Source organism: Coffea arabica, chromosome 6c (genome assembly GCF_036785885.1).
Source record: "Coffea arabica cultivar ET-39 chromosome 6c, Coffea Arabica ET-39 HiFi, whole genome shotgun sequence".
Lineage (NCBI taxonomy): Eukaryota > Viridiplantae > Streptophyta > Magnoliopsida > Gentianales > Rubiaceae > Coffea > Coffea arabica.
The window spans coordinates 61,606,738-61,624,421 of record NC_092320.1 but is presented as its reverse complement, the minus strand read 5'-3'; the positions used below and the strand labels follow the sequence as shown (position 1 = coordinate 61,624,421).

Sequence of the window (17,684 nt, the reverse complement as noted above, 5' to 3'; positions counted from 1 at the left end):
AAAAAGCAAAATACTGGATTAAAGAGTTAAAATTGATGGAGGAAGAAGTAACAGTACAAATCAGTTGATTGTTGTGTTATCTCCCCATGGTCAACAATAATCACGTAAAAAATAGTAAGAAAATAATCTTAGTATAATTAACTATAAAGAAAAGATTTGAAGGGGAAAAAAGAAAGATGAAGAAAAAAGAAAGAGATGAGAATTGAAGGCAAAGGCAAAAAGAGATGTTTATAATTTTTGACTAATCAAAGAAAATAGATGAGCAAAAATTCAATTTTAAATGGAAATTGCCACTTGTCAAAAGAAGAGATTATACATATGGCAAAAAGAGGGATTGTTACAGTAAGCTTTGTTTCTTTTTATATACAAGATAGATACATCACTTTTTCACAAGTACAATAATATAATGTAGTTCACATTACATAATGTAAAAAGTACGACAATTGGACTAGGTTGCTTGGAACTCCAATCGCAATGGCTCCTTTCTTATAATAGCCAAAGCATTCAAGAATGTAAGAAAGGCAGATTTTGTAAATTTTCAACACTACAGATTAACTCGAACCACAAACAATCTCAGCTCTTCAATAAAAGCAACCTTTCCATTCCATCGGACCAATTTTGCCCTCTGGTTTGACCAGAAGTTCGGTTCCCACGAGCAGGTGGTCCGAGTCGAATTGTGGCCCATGGCTTGATACAAAACCCGAAGGCTCGGTTTTGTTTGTTTGTTTTTTCTTTTTGGTAATTGAAGATACATTCAAGGAAAATAAAGCAGTCTACAACATGAGATTAGTTTAATACAGTCATTCTTGGTGTCGTAACACCTCTTAGATCATCCAAAAGTAATGGGAGAACAAAAACAGGACAATGATCAAAAATTAGGAATTGAATATCTGTGCTTCCTCCCCATGTAGCCAGCATGTCAGCACATTTGTTTGCTTCACGGAAATTATGGTAGAAACATGCCTTGCGGAATGTAGTCGACAGCACCCTGCAATCATGAAGAACAGGGGAGAGTTCATGAATATCAGGTGGATTAGATTTGCTACTAGCATGAGATTGTTTGTTTCCTTTGGTAGCTTTGCTCTTACCACTGAACATGACATTGTGGACATAGCACAAGGTTTGGTTTCAAGTGAGGTGAATTTTGTTTGGGTTCTTCAGCCTGATATATATTGTAAGCTCAGAGGAGACAAGTTATTTACCTGCCGGATATGACTACTAAATAAAATGTCGTGGCATAATCATGCCGTGGTGCTCCCAAGTTGCTGTGCTTTCGGATCCAGCAACTGGAGGGTTCTTCTTAACACACTGTGGAGAGCTTATATATGTCCTAATGTTTCAATGATTTGTTATCCATTGTTGCCCGATCAATTCACAAACCGGAACATTAGTGGTGGATGATTGGAAAATTGGGGTTAATTTACACGACAAAAAATCGGTTACACGTGAAGAGGTTGCTGAGAAAGATTAGATGTTTAATGAGTGGGAAAGCTTCACATGATTTTAAACAAGAGATCAAGAAAGTTAAGAAGACATTGGAAAATGCATTAGACAGGGGTGGTTCGTCACAGAAAAATCTGGACCAAATTTGTGATGGACGTGAAAACAAAAGTTCGAAAGAATCAATAATAGTTGTTAGCCGTCAAATCCCAAGCTCAATCTTGTTAGAATTTGGCAAAGGAATAAGGGTTCATAATTTGCCACTCATTATTGCTACCTCTATTATGGGATGTCTAGCTGGATTGATTGGACTACCAACTCATTTTTTATGGTCGAGAAACCTTTTGTTTTTGTTTGTCCAACTGGTATCCTTTATATTGATAGTGTTACGTCATTGTTTCACATCAATACCTTAACTTTTTGGGACCTCATGGGGACCAAATAATTTTGCCTCACAATTACTGGCCGACATGATGGAGATAAACCTCGGTAAGATAACTAAAATCATAAATCACATCAACCTCGGTAATTCCATATTCCTCTGATAAAATTTTTCCTTTATGTAAGGTTAAAATAGACTTGGGTACGTTGTATTAATGCAGCATTAGAGGAGGGCCTTGTGCTGCGATGACCTAGGTGAAGTCCTGTTCTCAGATGATGATTGATTTATCCATATTTGTCGGGGTTCATATATAAAGGAGTTAATAATTGAAAGGCTTCACCACCCTAGACCCTATTGCCATTGGCGATATATTGCAATTTGGCCCCGTCAGGACTTTTTGATCAGTATTTGGCCCACTCTGAAAAATAATTAAATATAGGCGGACTCATTGTTTGTTTCTCTACAAATTAACTGAACAACTTAGGCTTATAAAGGATACCACAGAAAATTGTAATCAGAATATAGTCAGTCTAGTCATTACAAATTCTTTTCTATGCTTTTTTTTTTTTTAATTTTGTTTTCTATAGGAAGGATGAAACTTAAGAAACGAAGAGGAGGCGAAAAATTTGAATTCAGAACCTCTAATTATTAAGATCTCAACCATATCCATAAGATCGACACATGCTCAATTTTTTTTTTTTTACGCATCTTATTGCATCGATCGTCAAAGCTCGATCGATTTGTTTTTTAATGCATCTTATTGGATGGATCATCAAAGCGAACCAAATCAAGGACAAACAGAAAAAAAAAATCAAGTACAAATTATCTTAATCATCTACTTTGTCATTTTATCCAGTTAATGCCACTTGCATGAACCAAGGATTACTTGTCAATTGTCATTGCGTGTTGATGTTGACTCGAGCAAGTTGGCATTTTCGGAATGAAATGCAAGTTGATTTCGCACGCCAATAGTGGAAGGAAATGGGACGGGGACGGGCATCAATACTATCGTCCCTGAATAGTTAATGGCCATGATCTGGTCTCAAAAATTTGTGCGGTTAAAATTACAAGTTGTAACTCGATTTTCACGTCATGTGTGGGTACCATAAAAATTTGCTCTAAAATTACGCGATGTGCAAAAAAGTTACACGATGTATAAAAAAAATTACGCGCAGTTGAAAATGTCCATAGTGGAAGGATTACCTCATTGAGTTTGAAAGGTAGAGACTATCCGACTTGGACTTTTGACTCTTCTCTTGTCCATTGCACGGTGGAGATTACAGATATATTTACAAGCCAAGAATCAGCCTTTCATATTGAAGTTTCAATCTTGCATTTTGGTTTGCATAGTATATATTCCCAAAGGAAATGGTTTATTTTCTCTTTTTTATTTTTATGTGGGTCTGTTCGAATAAAGACAGAAAAAATTTAGGAATTGAAAAGTGTTATCAAGAAAAAAATTTCGAAAGCAAACAAAAGCTTGATAGTAGTTAGTGACAGTTAATGAAAATATTGTGTCTGACTAACTATTTTTCTTTAAACATCCTCAAAATACGTGTACGTAGACGTAAACATATTTAATTTTCCTTTACTTTCCTACTCTTTTTGCTGGTCTTATTAGTCTTTAATTATAATTAGCTACTATTCTTAATTTTCACGACTTTTAATTAGCTAAACTGAGAGGAATTAATTACGGGTAAAATGATATAAGAGTTGGAGAATCAAGTGAATAAATAAAAACACAAGGGAACTGATTAATTTAAAGCTAATTACATACATTAGTATATAAACAATCAAGATGTCATACAGGAAAAGGCATGGAGTTGTTTATTTCCTTCGGAAATGTAGTGAAAGTAAACTTGTGGTCCACGTATTTATTTTTTTATTTTATCTATTACTCAAATTCTTTTTTTTTTGTTAATTGATTTTTTGTTTTAGTTTTTGCCTTTTTATTTAGCTATTACTCATACGCATTTACTCTTTGTGTCAATTGATTTGTTATACTCCTAAAAGTAATCAATTGGATCATCATTCCGTCTATTGCTTAGTTGAAAGAGACAGAGGTCGAGGAACATGAACTGCATGCTATATTTTGCGAGTGTATTTTAATCTCTTCATAAACAAAAAATCATGTAGGTTTAAATAAGTAATTTTTTTTAAGAAAAGTTTAGTGACCATTGGCATATATATATATATATATATATATATATATATATATATATATATATATATATATATATATATATATATTTTTTTTTTAAATTTAAAAAAAATTAGAAAAGAAAGATTTTTTTTAGGAAAATTCATTATATAAATGGTTATTGCCTTCCTAAATCTTTTGAAAAAATAATAGAAGTATTTTAACAAGAAAATAAATGTACTTATATTTTAAAAAAATATATAACAAAAATAAAAAAAAAGAAAGAGTTACAAGAAAACCTTTAAGAAAATATTGCATTTGGAAACAATTAAAAAAGAAAAAATGATCTTTTTTTGTAAAAATTGAAACACTGATTTTTTTTAAAGAAATAACCATTTTTTACGTTTTTACATATTTGCCAATGTAGTTAAATGTTTTGCAGTTACTCTTTCTTGTAGCTCTCTCTTTCTCTATTTAATTTCCTTGAAATACAAACCGAGTTACTTTCTTCCGAAAGTATTTCTATTATTTTTCCAAAATATTTAAGAACGTAAGGATCATTAGTGTTATAACTTTTCCTAAGAAACTTGTTTTTTTAATAATTGCTTAGTTTTGAAAGTATTTTCTAGAAATTTACATCGAAGGTCACTAAACATTTTTTTTCTAAGTTTCATTTAGCATACTATTAATTTTTCCCCCTACAATGTGATGAAAATACCTCTGGAAACATGGTGTCCACCACACTTGTAATGAATTATGTCTCTTTTAACCAAGAAAATAGACGGATGATCTTGATCACTTTTAAGGGTTTAATGGATTAATTAACATGAAGAATAGTAGAAATGGACCAAATGAGATTTTGAAATAGTTTGATGACTAGTGATGCATTTTTATCGTTAATAAGAGTAAATAGTACTTAATATGTATATATTTTTGGAGAAGAGTGACTTCAATATTTCCGCCGACTTTAGTTTTCTAGTTTTCAGGGCCTTTGCATCCTTTATTTTTCAAACAAGTTCTTAGGGTTTGTTCTTGTTTGATATAAGATTGTGCAAAAGTTGGTTATGAAAGGTAATATAGAGAATAATCACAAAAACTACTCTTTTATAGATTTTAGATTTAAGCCTTTTGTTGTTTAAAAAAAAATCTATAATCCAAAGACAAAAGCAAATGAAAATACTAAAATAATTGACTATCTAAAGTCAAAATCTATAATCAGTTAAAAAAATAATGAGGTGATAATAACATTCTCTATTCAAATTCAAGTTTTTTAACTTTTTTTTTTGTCACCATCCTACCACAAAAAATAAAATAAAATAACTACGGAAAACTTTTGATAGAATAATTTTCACTATCTGTTTCCAAATTACAAATGGAAAGTTACCGCAACAAAAATACAATTTATACACAATATTTTCTCTGTGTCCAAGAGTATCGTTTCTTTCTGTTGCTTGGCAATGCCATGTACTTTTTCCAGTCATCCATCACCAACCGAAGGTCATGAATTTTTTTATGTACATCAACACAACAATTTGCATGCATTGTGCAAAGTACATTCAGATCCTTACTTGGCTGACAAAATCCACTAAAGTAAGCTGTATCCAAGAATCTGATCCTTAATCCAATCCTCTTGATGAATGGATCAAATTTGATAATATTAAGCACATCTTGCTCATTCTTACCAGGATAAGTTTTTTTTGACCCGCACCAAAACTTGTAAAACTGGAGAGTTCTGCTATTTGACCTCACATACATGAAACCTGCGTTTGGTCGGTTACGCAGATCAGTAGAGGTGAATTGATATTGATCGCTAGCAATTTGAAAATCTGCATCCTCATAAAAATGTGGAAATGGATCTCTAAACCAAATTATATCAGTGTCCTGAAAGGAAACAACAACCAAAAAAAAAATAGATAGGTAAGTTGTGGGGAAACATTGTTTCATTGTTCTTGAGAAATAAATGAACATTTTAGTCGGTGAAATAAGTAATGTTTGTGTAGAATATCGTATATAAAGCTGATCTAAACTCCAATTCAAATGAAAATCCATCAAAGTGCATGTTAGCTCCACATTTCCAATTACAGTCATAAGCTCTAAGCTTTAATTCAAATTTACACGTTAAATTTCTAATGCCGTATATGCTTAGCAGACATGTTATTCTTCAAGAATCGTTTTCGCAAAGAAAACTAGACCTAAATTTCTCATGCCGTATATGCTTAGCAGACATGTAATTAACTCTTGTATTTTCAAGTGTTGATATATATATATATATATATGAGTTTATCGTTTGTCAAAAAAGAAAAGAAAAGAAAAGAAAACTAGACCTAGTGGAAATACATTACATACTGATAATCTATTATAGCTCTTCAAAAATTTGCACGCTTCCTTATGGAAGCGAGATGTTTTGCAGAAATACTAGTTGCTAGTCAGGCAGAAAATTTGCCAATAATATTAACCTTCGGTGTTTGTTCTGCATGTTTCATGGAAAAGAGAAAGTTATTGCAAATGATGTAATGGCAAGAAAAATAAGATGAATGTTGTAGTTGAAGCACTTAAATAAAAGTGTGCGAAAATAATCTTATGAACTAATGAGCTCACGAGGGTTTATGCAACAGCACAAAAGTTGTTGGAAATAACATAATGATCAATTCAATGTCCAAAAGCTGCAAGATACTCCGGTATGTGATAAACCAATTACCTAGCAAAACTATCATTTTTAGAATTTAAAATTATTCCTTTATGTCATACATATAAGTGATTGGATGATTTCACCAAATAATTTAAATGATCGAGTAAGAAACAAGCTTATAGATCAAGGGGAAAGCAAACTACAGTTTGACAAGCCTTGTCCTTTCTACTCGCAAATCACAAATCACAACAAACTATAATAATAAAAGGGTTTGTCTAATGGATGTTGAATCAACCATGACTAAGAGGGGCCTCAATTTTTTCTTTTTTTGTTTAAAAAGGTGAAATTAAAATAAATAAAAAAGTATCGAATGAAAGTTGAAATAGTGATTGTGTGCATGTAAATGATAAATTGGGTATAGATAAAGTATCGAATGAAGTATTTTAGGGTATAGTTGAAAATACCCTAAAGACTTTCATGCCAATAGACTTAAGATTATTTACTAAATTATATATATATATATATATTTCCTTCTAAGATGCATTTGATTAGATGTTCATCAAACTTATGTTTAATAACTTTAATTTTCAGTATAACTATAGGATTATGTTTATGACACGTCCAATGCAAAGAACGCAAAGTATAAGATGTGACGTTAAGCAATGACTAATGAGCTGTAACGCATATTCTTAGTGAAGTTGCACTTCTTTTTCAGCCTCCTTTTTCTCTTTTCCTATAATGGCTAGGGGGAAGTACAATAACCTACGTAGGGTGGTGAAACTGAAAAATGGAACATACAACTTTAATCTAGGATTTCTTAATTTTGAAAGCTTAATGTTGGTTATTTTCCTTGCTACATCAAAGCTTCATAGGCATATTTTGAGCTGCTTAAACAATCTAAAAGACAGTTTAGTGGATAGTAAATGACAAAATTATGAACAAAAAGATTACCGTGAAAATGAAGTTGTATCCTAGCTCAAGAATGGTACGCATGAAATCAAGTCTTCTCCACATCATCTTCATGTATTGTGGGCTCATATAGTTTGCCCTACCAGAAAAGTCTACCCCTTCTGTAATAAGTGCATAACAATGGTGGTGTACCTCCAAGCAATGAGAGTATGCCTTTTGGTCCATGGCCACAATTACCAAATGATTCAGAAGATATTGTGTTTCATTGCCAATATTAAATCCCTCAAGAAAGAGATCAAACAATGAACCTGGAGTTATCCATGCATCATTTATTGTTGTAAAAATGATAGTTTTGTCTGCCGTGGCTGCCTTAGATAATACTCTCTCCAACTTGGTTTCTTCATTTTCTTGTTTAACCTTCATTGATTAGACAGCAAGAGAAAAAACTTTAATTCATGGAGTGGAATTAGAGATTCAAAGTCTTGGATATGAAAATTCAAATTGGAAGTCTCGGATATTATTTATTTACAAAAGAATATAAAAATAGAATATTTTGCACGAACAGATTCATCTTGCCTTTCGAATCCACGATAATATCTTGTATGGAGTATCGTATAAGGTTGCATTATAGAAAAGAAAAGACATAAATAATCTGAAATTAGAAACTTTGCTATCCAATTTTAGTTTTCCATATAGGAATCGATCACTTACGAAATTAGAAATAAAAAAATGTGGAACTAGAAGCTCTGCTATCCATTTATTTTATTTTTTTTCTAAATATACATCACTTGTGGAACCAATAAACTAACAGTATGAATTTCTTCTACACTACATGGAGCTGGAGATTACAATTTGCTCTTTGTCTCTCTTTTAATAAAAATTTTGTTTTCAAAAAGAAAAAAAAAAAAAAGCTCCTACACAGATTGCAACTATTAAAACTAACTGCATATATACTCTAGCTAGCTAACCATGCAGACCTGTTTTTGGGAAAGAGTTAGAAAAGCACACAAAAGAAACAATTTTCTAAAACATAACATTTAAATTTTAAGAATTGATAGATTGCATATGGGAATCTCCTTTCTTCAGATACTTCCACAAGCACCATTTGTCTTCTAATCTGAAGTCTAAGCATCATTATTTTTAGGTAAATTACTTATTACCCCCTTGCAGTTTTACATAATGCCATATGACCCCCTAGAATTTTAAAATAGCCACACCGTCCCCTTGTGATTTTATGTAAAGTGAAAAATACACGAAATGCACAATCAGTTATGATATTTATAACAAACACACTTTAAGAGCGTGTGTGATATAACATCTTAATATCTAAGTGATCCCTTTCTGATCTATATAGATATTCACTTTACCCTTTTGTAGTTTTGTATTTATCTACGTAATCTCCTTATGCTTTTATACAAGAGGGTTATGTTGTCGATTGATTTAGCATTTAAATAAGCGTATATTAATATTTCAACTAATGACATTACACAGGTTATTTTCCATCAAGTTTCTACTTCACAAAAAATCATAGGGGATGAAGTACACATTTTAAAACATTAGGAGGATCATGTGATAATAAATGAAACTACAGAGGGGTTATATGTAATTTTTCCTTATTGTTATCATTTTTAGTGTAAGTGAGAGGTCTCACACTCGAAGCATCTCACTTGTATTTCTTCTCCCATACCACCCAACCGATCCCTCTCTCTAAGTCTAAGTAATATATTTATCCATTAGTCAGGCATAGTATGGACTTCTATAATTGATACCATCATATAAAAGTCAATTTTGTTCATCATATCCCGGCATATATCATACTGCTTTCTTGGATATATACATCTTTAATGATATAGATATACACCACACGTATGGATGGCTGGGCGCTAAACTGCTCTCTCATTTGTCAATTTGAAAACGAAAGTAATAATGCAGCAAAAAAAATCACATCATCATTTAGGACCACTAGGACAAAGCAAGCACGATTACGGAGGAAAGGCACAAATCTTTGACTACATTTTCCAGTTTTCCTTACTCGACGTGATAATCAGATTTGGCAATTAAAGACGTTTGTGGTGTGATTGGGTTAATTTCATTTTGTACACCTCAACTATGGCTTAATTTTCATTTTGGTCCTTAAACTATAAATTACGATATTTTCATCTCTAAACTATAAAAATCGTCTCGCTCAAGGACAATTGTTAAAGAAATCCCCAAACTAACGGAAAACTACTCAAATGAGCAGCAAAAAGGATGACATAATAACCTGATAAAATTCCAAAATTAGATGGTAGAAAGGAGGTTAGGGACCAAATTGAGAATTATGGTATAATTTAGAGACTAAAGTGTACAAATATACAATTCAGAGATTAAAGTAAGGATCCTAATTTAAAGTTTAAGGACCAAAGTGAAAATCCAAGTATAATTGAAGGATACAAAATGAAATTAAACATTTGTAGTTTATTACATTGACCATGATAATAGAAGTTCCTGAATGACTTTATTCACCTTTCTCCCTGAAATCATTTGTCAGTGGGTTTTGGAACTCTAATTTTTTAATGATTTTTCTAACAAGACTTCATTGAGTACTCGTTAATATATTTAAATCCCATCCAATCTATATAGTAGTCACTAATCATTAATCCTTTTCCTTGCATTTATATGCTTTTTTTTAATTCACTAATATTTCACCTTTTCAAAAATCTTGCACCGGAAGTATATCTTAACTAGATATACCTATTTTTTAAGCCAACTTAAATTTATTTATCTCCAGCGTGGCACCTGGAGGACACTTTCAACTATCGCAACATATATACAAGTTACATAGGTCTCGTCCCTTTCTATCTTCTTGTTTTTTTTTTTTTTTTTTCCTTTTGCCTCCATCCGTGGCCGGCCCCGCGGGCTTTCAAATGCCAACTGGCAACTTGATCTAGGCTCAGGTTGGAACTTGAAAATCAACGTAGCTTTGGCAAAATTTGTGACACTCAATACTTGATTGTAGATTCCTAACATTTCTAATTCCTGACATGCTGATTGAAAATGAAGGAACGAGTTACACACAATTTCTAAGCAAATTTCTAGGGCAAATTCCACTTTATCCCCTGTAATTTAGTATTTTTTACATAATCCCCTTATAGTTTCAAAAATTATACATAACCCCTCATGGTTTGGATTAAAGTATCAAAATAACAAAAATCAGCATTCGTAACGGAATCACCTAAAATATTAAAAATATCTTAATGTAAAGTTGACAATTATTTATTAACTAAAGGGGTTTATGTGTATATTTTGAAAATCATAAGGGGGTTATATGGTAAAGTATTAAATCATAAGAGGGTTATCTAGTAAAACATAAAAATCATACGGGGTTAGTGTGTCATGTATTTATAAGGGTAATTTCAATATTTTTAGAAGTTCCGTTACGAATGACTATTTCTGTCACTTTGATACTTTAATCCAAATCATGAGGGGGTTATTTATAACTTTTGAAACTATAGGAGAGTTATGTAAAAAATACTAAACCACAGGGGGATAAAATATAATTTACCCAAATTCCTAAAAACAAAATAATATAAAATAAAAATGCAAGACAAAAGAAGGAATGACGAAGAAATTTGAATTTACTATTAGTCAATTTTTTTAGACTAAACTAAACCGAGACAACTTTGAAACTTCCACTGATTAGGTGATGATCTGTGGAAGTTACACTATTTCCAACCAGGCAATTCTATCTCGGGGAGCACACTCTTTTTGACAATTATCCATTCGTGCTAAAATATTGCAATAGAGAATTCCACCTATAGAATTTTCCTTCCCCCACCATATATTTAGAATAATTCAGATTTCGTAACATTTCTTGCCCATGATAATGACGCACAATTGCTAGACAAATCCTCTAACCATTCCTACATTTTTTTTTTCCTTTTTTTGGGATAGGTTCCAGAGATTGTTTAAATCTTTGTAAAGAACTTACCTGGGGAGATAAGTTCCCTTGCACAGACTCAGTTGGAGAAGACCGATTCCCATTGCTTGACTGAGCACTAGAGCTTAAAGATGGAGCAGATGTATCACCTTCTGCAGTTGACTGATCATGAGTTGGAGAGGAAAAAATTTGATTCTGAAAAAACGAAATCTACTTTTACAAAAAAGATGATTACCGGGGCTGGTTGACTTCTGGAAGGATAAGTCTCCTCCTACTTTGGAATCACCATCTTGACTTGAGGAGGAGGAATCATTTTCTTGTCCAAAAGTGAAGTGCTGGGATGAAGGATTGTTACTGAAAGCTGAGCGATATAGGACGAGGGATAGATCGGCAGCAACCACTAATAGTATCAACCAAATGACAACTTGATTCTGATACAGGAGGTGGTGGCACAGGTGGTGGCAGCCACCGTCTTTTGACATTTTATCTTCTCTTTTGCCGGCCTTTCTCCCTTCTGCATCTATCATCACAAAATACTACTGATGCCTTTTGGGGAAACCGGGATTAGTGCAGGCTGCTTCTCTATAGATATAAATTAACATGAAAGTCAACTTAAGATTGAATACTAGTTACTGGTTACAAGAACCGGCGCCTGGTTTTTGATAGTCGGTTGAATCGGTTTTGTTGGTTAGAACCATACATAAAAAAATGGACCGTCAAATGGTTAGGCCAGATGATTTAATCAACAATTCTTTTTTTTTTTTTTTTTTTTACAACGATAGAATTTTTATAATTTAATCTAACTTAATCTAAGGGGAGAGGGACTTGACGTGAGTACAGACTCCATCGAAGAAAATCAATTAAAGTCGCCACATATTGTGGTAAATTTTGGTGGAAGATCAAGGGGTGGAAGATCAAGGGGATCAAGCGGTGGCGGCGGAGCCACATGGTGTTGAGCATGGCTATTTGCCCCCCTCCCCTTCAACTTTTAAAAGTTTAGAGAATAGTCTTGAAACTTTTGAACATTTTTATTATCTACTTATATTAGCTCCCTCTTCTCCTCCAATTTTGAGAAATACTTTTCTTCGAACATTGCCCACGTATTATGAGCAGGTCTCATTTTCGTCACATTACCTTCGTAAGTAATCAATTTATTTTGATATCTTTCCTGTGGTATAAATGTTTTGAAGTTATTAAACCACAAAATTGATTAGTACTTGAATAGGAAATGATTTCAATACTTTTACACTATAAAAAATTCATAATAAAAACATTTTCTTTTTCATAAGAATGACATCATTTTATGTGTACAATGTTGCCTCCACCACCGGTTATAGGTCATGGCTCAACCACTACTTGACGGTTGTTATAATTAACTAGTACAAATTGATTAGTACAAATAAGTACACAATCTCAATCTTACAATTTCAAATTGAGCAATTTGGATCGTCAAATGCCTAAATTAATTGCGTTATTACAAAATCCAACCTAACTTTGGTTTATGACTGGTTTAATACTTAAATCGTTGATAAGTCTCCATTCACGGTTTGCTAGGTCCTTAAACCAGTGGGAAAAATGCTTCTTTATGTTAACTTGGAATAAGGATAGATCAAATAAAGTTTGAAATAAACCAAACATTTTATTCTTTGATAGAATTCAACCCAACATTTTGAAATTCGGTTCATTGTTCTCATCAAAATGACATCAAAATTTAATTTTATTTAATTACCAATGCTCAAATTTGGTTCAATATTCTCAATGTACGGCTTCTCAATTTGATTTGCATGAATTACTTCTTTATGGTATTAACTTCTTTATTTCCTTTGTCTCTCTTATGGTATTTTTGAACATTAACTAAGAATTAATAACTAAATCCATAAGACTTATTAACATAATATAGAATATAAGATTGTGTCTGAAATTAAATTGATTCACCTAAGTATTTATAGTTGCTGAAGTTATGTAAAGGGAAAAAAATTAATACTATAAATGGTTTCCACATCAAATAGAAGTTAAGAGAAATTAAGGAAAACTTTAAAAAACTGTAAAAAGAGAAAAGTATACTAGGACGTGAAAAAAAAAAAACAGAGGATAAAAGTTGTTTCCGATTTTGACCGGTCATACTTGATTTTTGGCCGCATTTGAATGGGTCAATTGCTGTCCGGTATAATTAAATGCCTTAGACTGGGTCGCTAACCGGCCACTTTTCGTTTCAATCAATTGAACCGAAAGATCCAATTCGAATTTCAAAATATTGCTTTAAATCTTTGGCAAATTACACTTTATCCTCCTATAATTTAGTATTTTTATACATAATTTCCATGCAGTTTTAAAACCTATACATAGCCCTCTCATAGTTTGAATTAAAGTGTCAAAGTAACAGAACTTGCAATCTATAATGAAGTCACCTAAAATATCAAAAATACCTCTATGTAAAGTTAAAAATTATTTATTAACTACAGAGGGATTATATGTATATTTTAAAAATTATAAGGGGGTTATATGGTAAAACATAAAATCATACAAGGCTAGTGCGTCATGCATATTATGTTTATATATTTTTATCACTTTAAAAATCTTAATTTTTAAACAAGGGTAATTTCAACATTTTTAAAGGTTTCGTTACGAATGATTATTTCAGTCAGTTTGACACTTTAATGCAAATCATGAGAGAGTTATATACAAAAACACTAAATCATAGAGGGATAAAATATAATTTGCCTTTAAATCTTTGATTAATTGTATGACTTTAAAATGTTATTGCAATTTCTCATGAACGCGGGCAAGAAGACTCTTCTCAACCCAAGGAACCACATCCGGAGCTTCATCAGCGATGATTCCCAGAATGTATTATAGTGTCTGTATGTCAAAGTTTAGTTGACCCCACTACAGCAAGATAGAATGACAGTTAAATCTCGATCCATTCAAACAATTCAAGGAAAAATTTTATACTATTTCAGAATTTAAAATGCACAGCCGCCCATAATAAATCGTTTCTTCTGCGGAATTCCCGACCCATGAGAAAGAGTGGAAGATAAAACAAACTTTCTGAAATCGTGATTTTACCAAAGACTTGTCGTCAAGGCCCATGGATTCATACTTAATTGCTTTGATTCAACGACGCCGGCAGTTTATCCGGGAATCATTCCAGACCAAGAAGCTTCGAATATGGTTAACAAGAGTGTGGAGGCCAATTGTGTATTTGTCCGCCTCGGCACCGTCTTAGGCTAGGGCCGTGGTAGTGCTTGGAGGGGGGCCTCCTCAGGATTCGATCCCTGGTCCTTTGGATAAAGGGTCTTGGAGATGCTTCCTGGTACTACTTGAGCTAGTGCCGAGGCGGACAAATACACAATTGACCTCCACAAAAAGGATAAAGGGTCTTGGAGATGCTTCCTGGTACTACTTGAGCTAGTGCCGAGGCGGACAAATACACAATTGGCCTCCACAAAAAGGCCGAATCCTGGGGAGGCCCCCCTCCAAGCACTACCACGGCTCTAGCCTAAGACGGTGCTGAGACGGACAAATACACAATTGGCCTCCACAAAGAGCAGTTTACGAATCAATGGAAAGGTTAGTGTGTGCTTTGTTTTTATCTTATTCTGTATTCTTTGTTGTAAAGGACGACTTTGTTGCATATGTTAACCGCTTGCCATTTCTAATTGTCGAGCTTTTCAAAACACACAATTGATGCCTCATTTTAAAGTCTCCTCAACGTCTGGCAAAAGGGTTTTTCCAAAAAGAGTGAGAGTTTTGACATTGACCAATAATTAGATGATTAATTCTTTTACCGAAACCAAGATTTTGATAGCCAACTAAAAGCAACTAGCCATTGATCAACATGTAAATAAATTAATTAATAAACGAAAAACCCTCTTGGATTTGGTCGTATATATCTATACTGAACGCGTTTCAAATCAAATCAAATCAAATGTAATTTGGGTCCTTTCTAGAAGTTTGACATTCAAAATATATGAGCTAGTTTCTAAGAAGCAATCTAGGAAAAGGATGTTTTTGTAGAAATTAGTTTATTAAATTTGATCTTATGTTTTGAAAAGTTGTTTTGTTAGTTTCTAAAAGAACTTTGGACTTGTAAAAAAACGTGAAAATAGGAATAATAACAACAGGGTTAATGTAACGAAGTGGATGATATATCGTGCAAGATAATTTATACATACTTAGTGGGTGCCTATTAGCAATGAAGATTAGATTAGGAATAATAACAGTTAACATCAGAGGTAAATGTTGAAAAAGAGGAACTGGCGCAGGCACACAATATCAGACTCAATACAAGACAAATTACTCTTTCCTCAACTACTAGTTAAAATAGGAACAATCACCGAGCAACGATATCAATAGTAATAAGAAAATGCAGAAAAATAAAAAGGCACGAGACACCAAGATTTTTAATATGAAAAATCCAAATTCAAAAAAGTCACGTGATTTAGTCCAGTTAAAAAATCTCCACTATCTTGGTAATAGGAATACATAGGTCTATTCAAAAACATCCGGATGACAGCAATATTACCAACATCGACCAAGCGAAATTGCTACAAATTTATTCCCAAAAACTACAACTATCAAAGAAGTAAGTTTGGAAAAGTGTTAACAAATAAAGAGGGAATGTAAAATTCGAACTAGCAGATAGGTAGAGATTGACAAGAGTATCTCGAGGATAAAATTTCGGGTTAATACCACTTTGTCCCTCTAAACTTTGAATAATTACCCACTTCAGTCCCTAAATTTCAAAATGGGACACTTAAGTTCCTAAACTTATAAATACCTCCCATTTAAGTCCCTAAACTTATAAAATGGGACACTTAAATCCCTAAACCCTTATAAAATAAAATACTTCGACCACCAACGATATTCAGGATTTGTTAACAATTTTCCTTAAGTGGGAGGTATTTATAAATTTAGGAACTTAAGTGTCTCATTTTGAAGTTTAGGGACTGAAGTGGGTAATCGTCCAAAGTTTGGGGGATAAAGTGATATTAACCCTAAAATTTCGGATTTCAAATTACTGTCCAATCAAGACCTTGAAATTTTTCTCTTTCTAGCTTCTTTTCTCCTGATTCACTTTTTCTCTCTCTTCGTTTCTTTCCTAGATCGGCGGCTGGAACAATGCTTTCTTCTTGTTCTAAAACCAAACCCACGGTTGAATCGTCAAGTCATGACCTACTGGATTTGGTCAAAGTTGACCAAATTAATTTAATGCGTGGGTCTAAGCTGTCATTAACCCGCCAAATAGGCTGGACCACAAGCCCAACAGTTAACGCCTTGTAATCCTCAGCAACTTAATCTCATCTTCATGTCGGTGCACTGTTCCCTGCCGACGCTCGCCATCTCATTACACTTTTTATTCCTTTATTTTACCCAAGACTTGATTCCCATCCACATAACTGCATACATAAGTTGTATTTACGTAAATTTCTTTGTAAATTAATTTTGAACGTTGACATGCCATTATTAGGTGTGTTCAAAATGATTGGAAAGATTTCAAAAATCGAATAATCCAACCAAGGAAAAATAAATTATGAAAAAAATTTTCATAAAGAAATCTCCACTATTTGTTTTTTCCAAATTACAAACAGAAATTTAGCACATAAAAATTGATATTATGCACAATATTTTCTCCTAAAAGCCCAAGGGTATGGGATTGTTGTGTTTCTTGGCGATGCCTTGTAGTCTCTCCAGTCATCAACACCCTTTGAAGGTTCATGGATTTTGTAACGTAACTCGCAACCAAAGTATGTCAGAATCCTGCAAGGCATAACGAACCAAAAAACAAAAGATTATGTGTTTGTTTGGACAGCTGATTATTTCCCCAAATATATTTGCTTATATCATTATTACAATTTTCAATACACCTTTTTATCTTCCCAATTACCTTTTTATCTCACATACATCACATCACAAAATGTGCTACAGTAAAAATATCTCAAATAACTTATAATCCAAACAAACCTATTTCACGGAAGTTATAAGGAGACGTGGTTTCATAAAATCGAGGATAAGTTGCACTTTAGCTTTGCGTGATTTTGAACTTTAATATTATCATTCTATGGTGTCAAAAGCTATATATAACCTTTTATTTTTTGAATTGAAGTATCAAAGTATTGGAAATCATCCTTTGTACGGGAGTTGCCTAAAATGTCACTATGACTATTTAAAAAATTGAATGAATGTTCAAGAAATATAGATTTAAGTAAATTAGAGGACTTATTTGAAAAGTAATACTAGAATTTAGGACAGAAGCTATGAATTA

At 32.8% G+C, this 17,684-nt stretch overlaps 1 protein-coding gene and 1 long non-coding RNA gene across 2 annotated transcripts; both read right to left on the bottom strand.

Moving 5' to 3' along the window:
* Positions 1-346: 346 nt before the first annotated feature.
* On the bottom strand, positions 347-1,659 carry LOC113692448 (uncharacterized). The gene is made up of 2 exons (XR_003448954.2): positions 1,203-1,659; positions 347-988 (listed from the first exon to the last, which is right to left on the bottom strand). It is a non-coding gene; the product is annotated as an uncharacterized lncRNA (long non-coding RNA).
* Positions 1,660-5,293: 3,634 nt separating this feature from the next.
* On the bottom strand, positions 5,294-12,017 carry LOC113694330 (uncharacterized protein At4g15970-like). Its single transcript, XM_027213255.2, has 4 exons — positions 11,655-12,017; positions 11,471-11,571; positions 7,543-7,917; positions 5,294-5,843 (listed from the first exon to the last, which is right to left on the bottom strand). The coding sequence occupies exons 1-4, from the start codon at positions 11,944-11,946 to the stop codon at positions 5,364-5,366; spliced, it is 1,248 nt and encodes a 415-aa protein (XP_027069056.1). The 5' UTR covers positions 11,947-12,017; the 3' UTR covers positions 5,294-5,363.
* Positions 12,018-17,684: the final 5,667 nt, after the last annotated feature.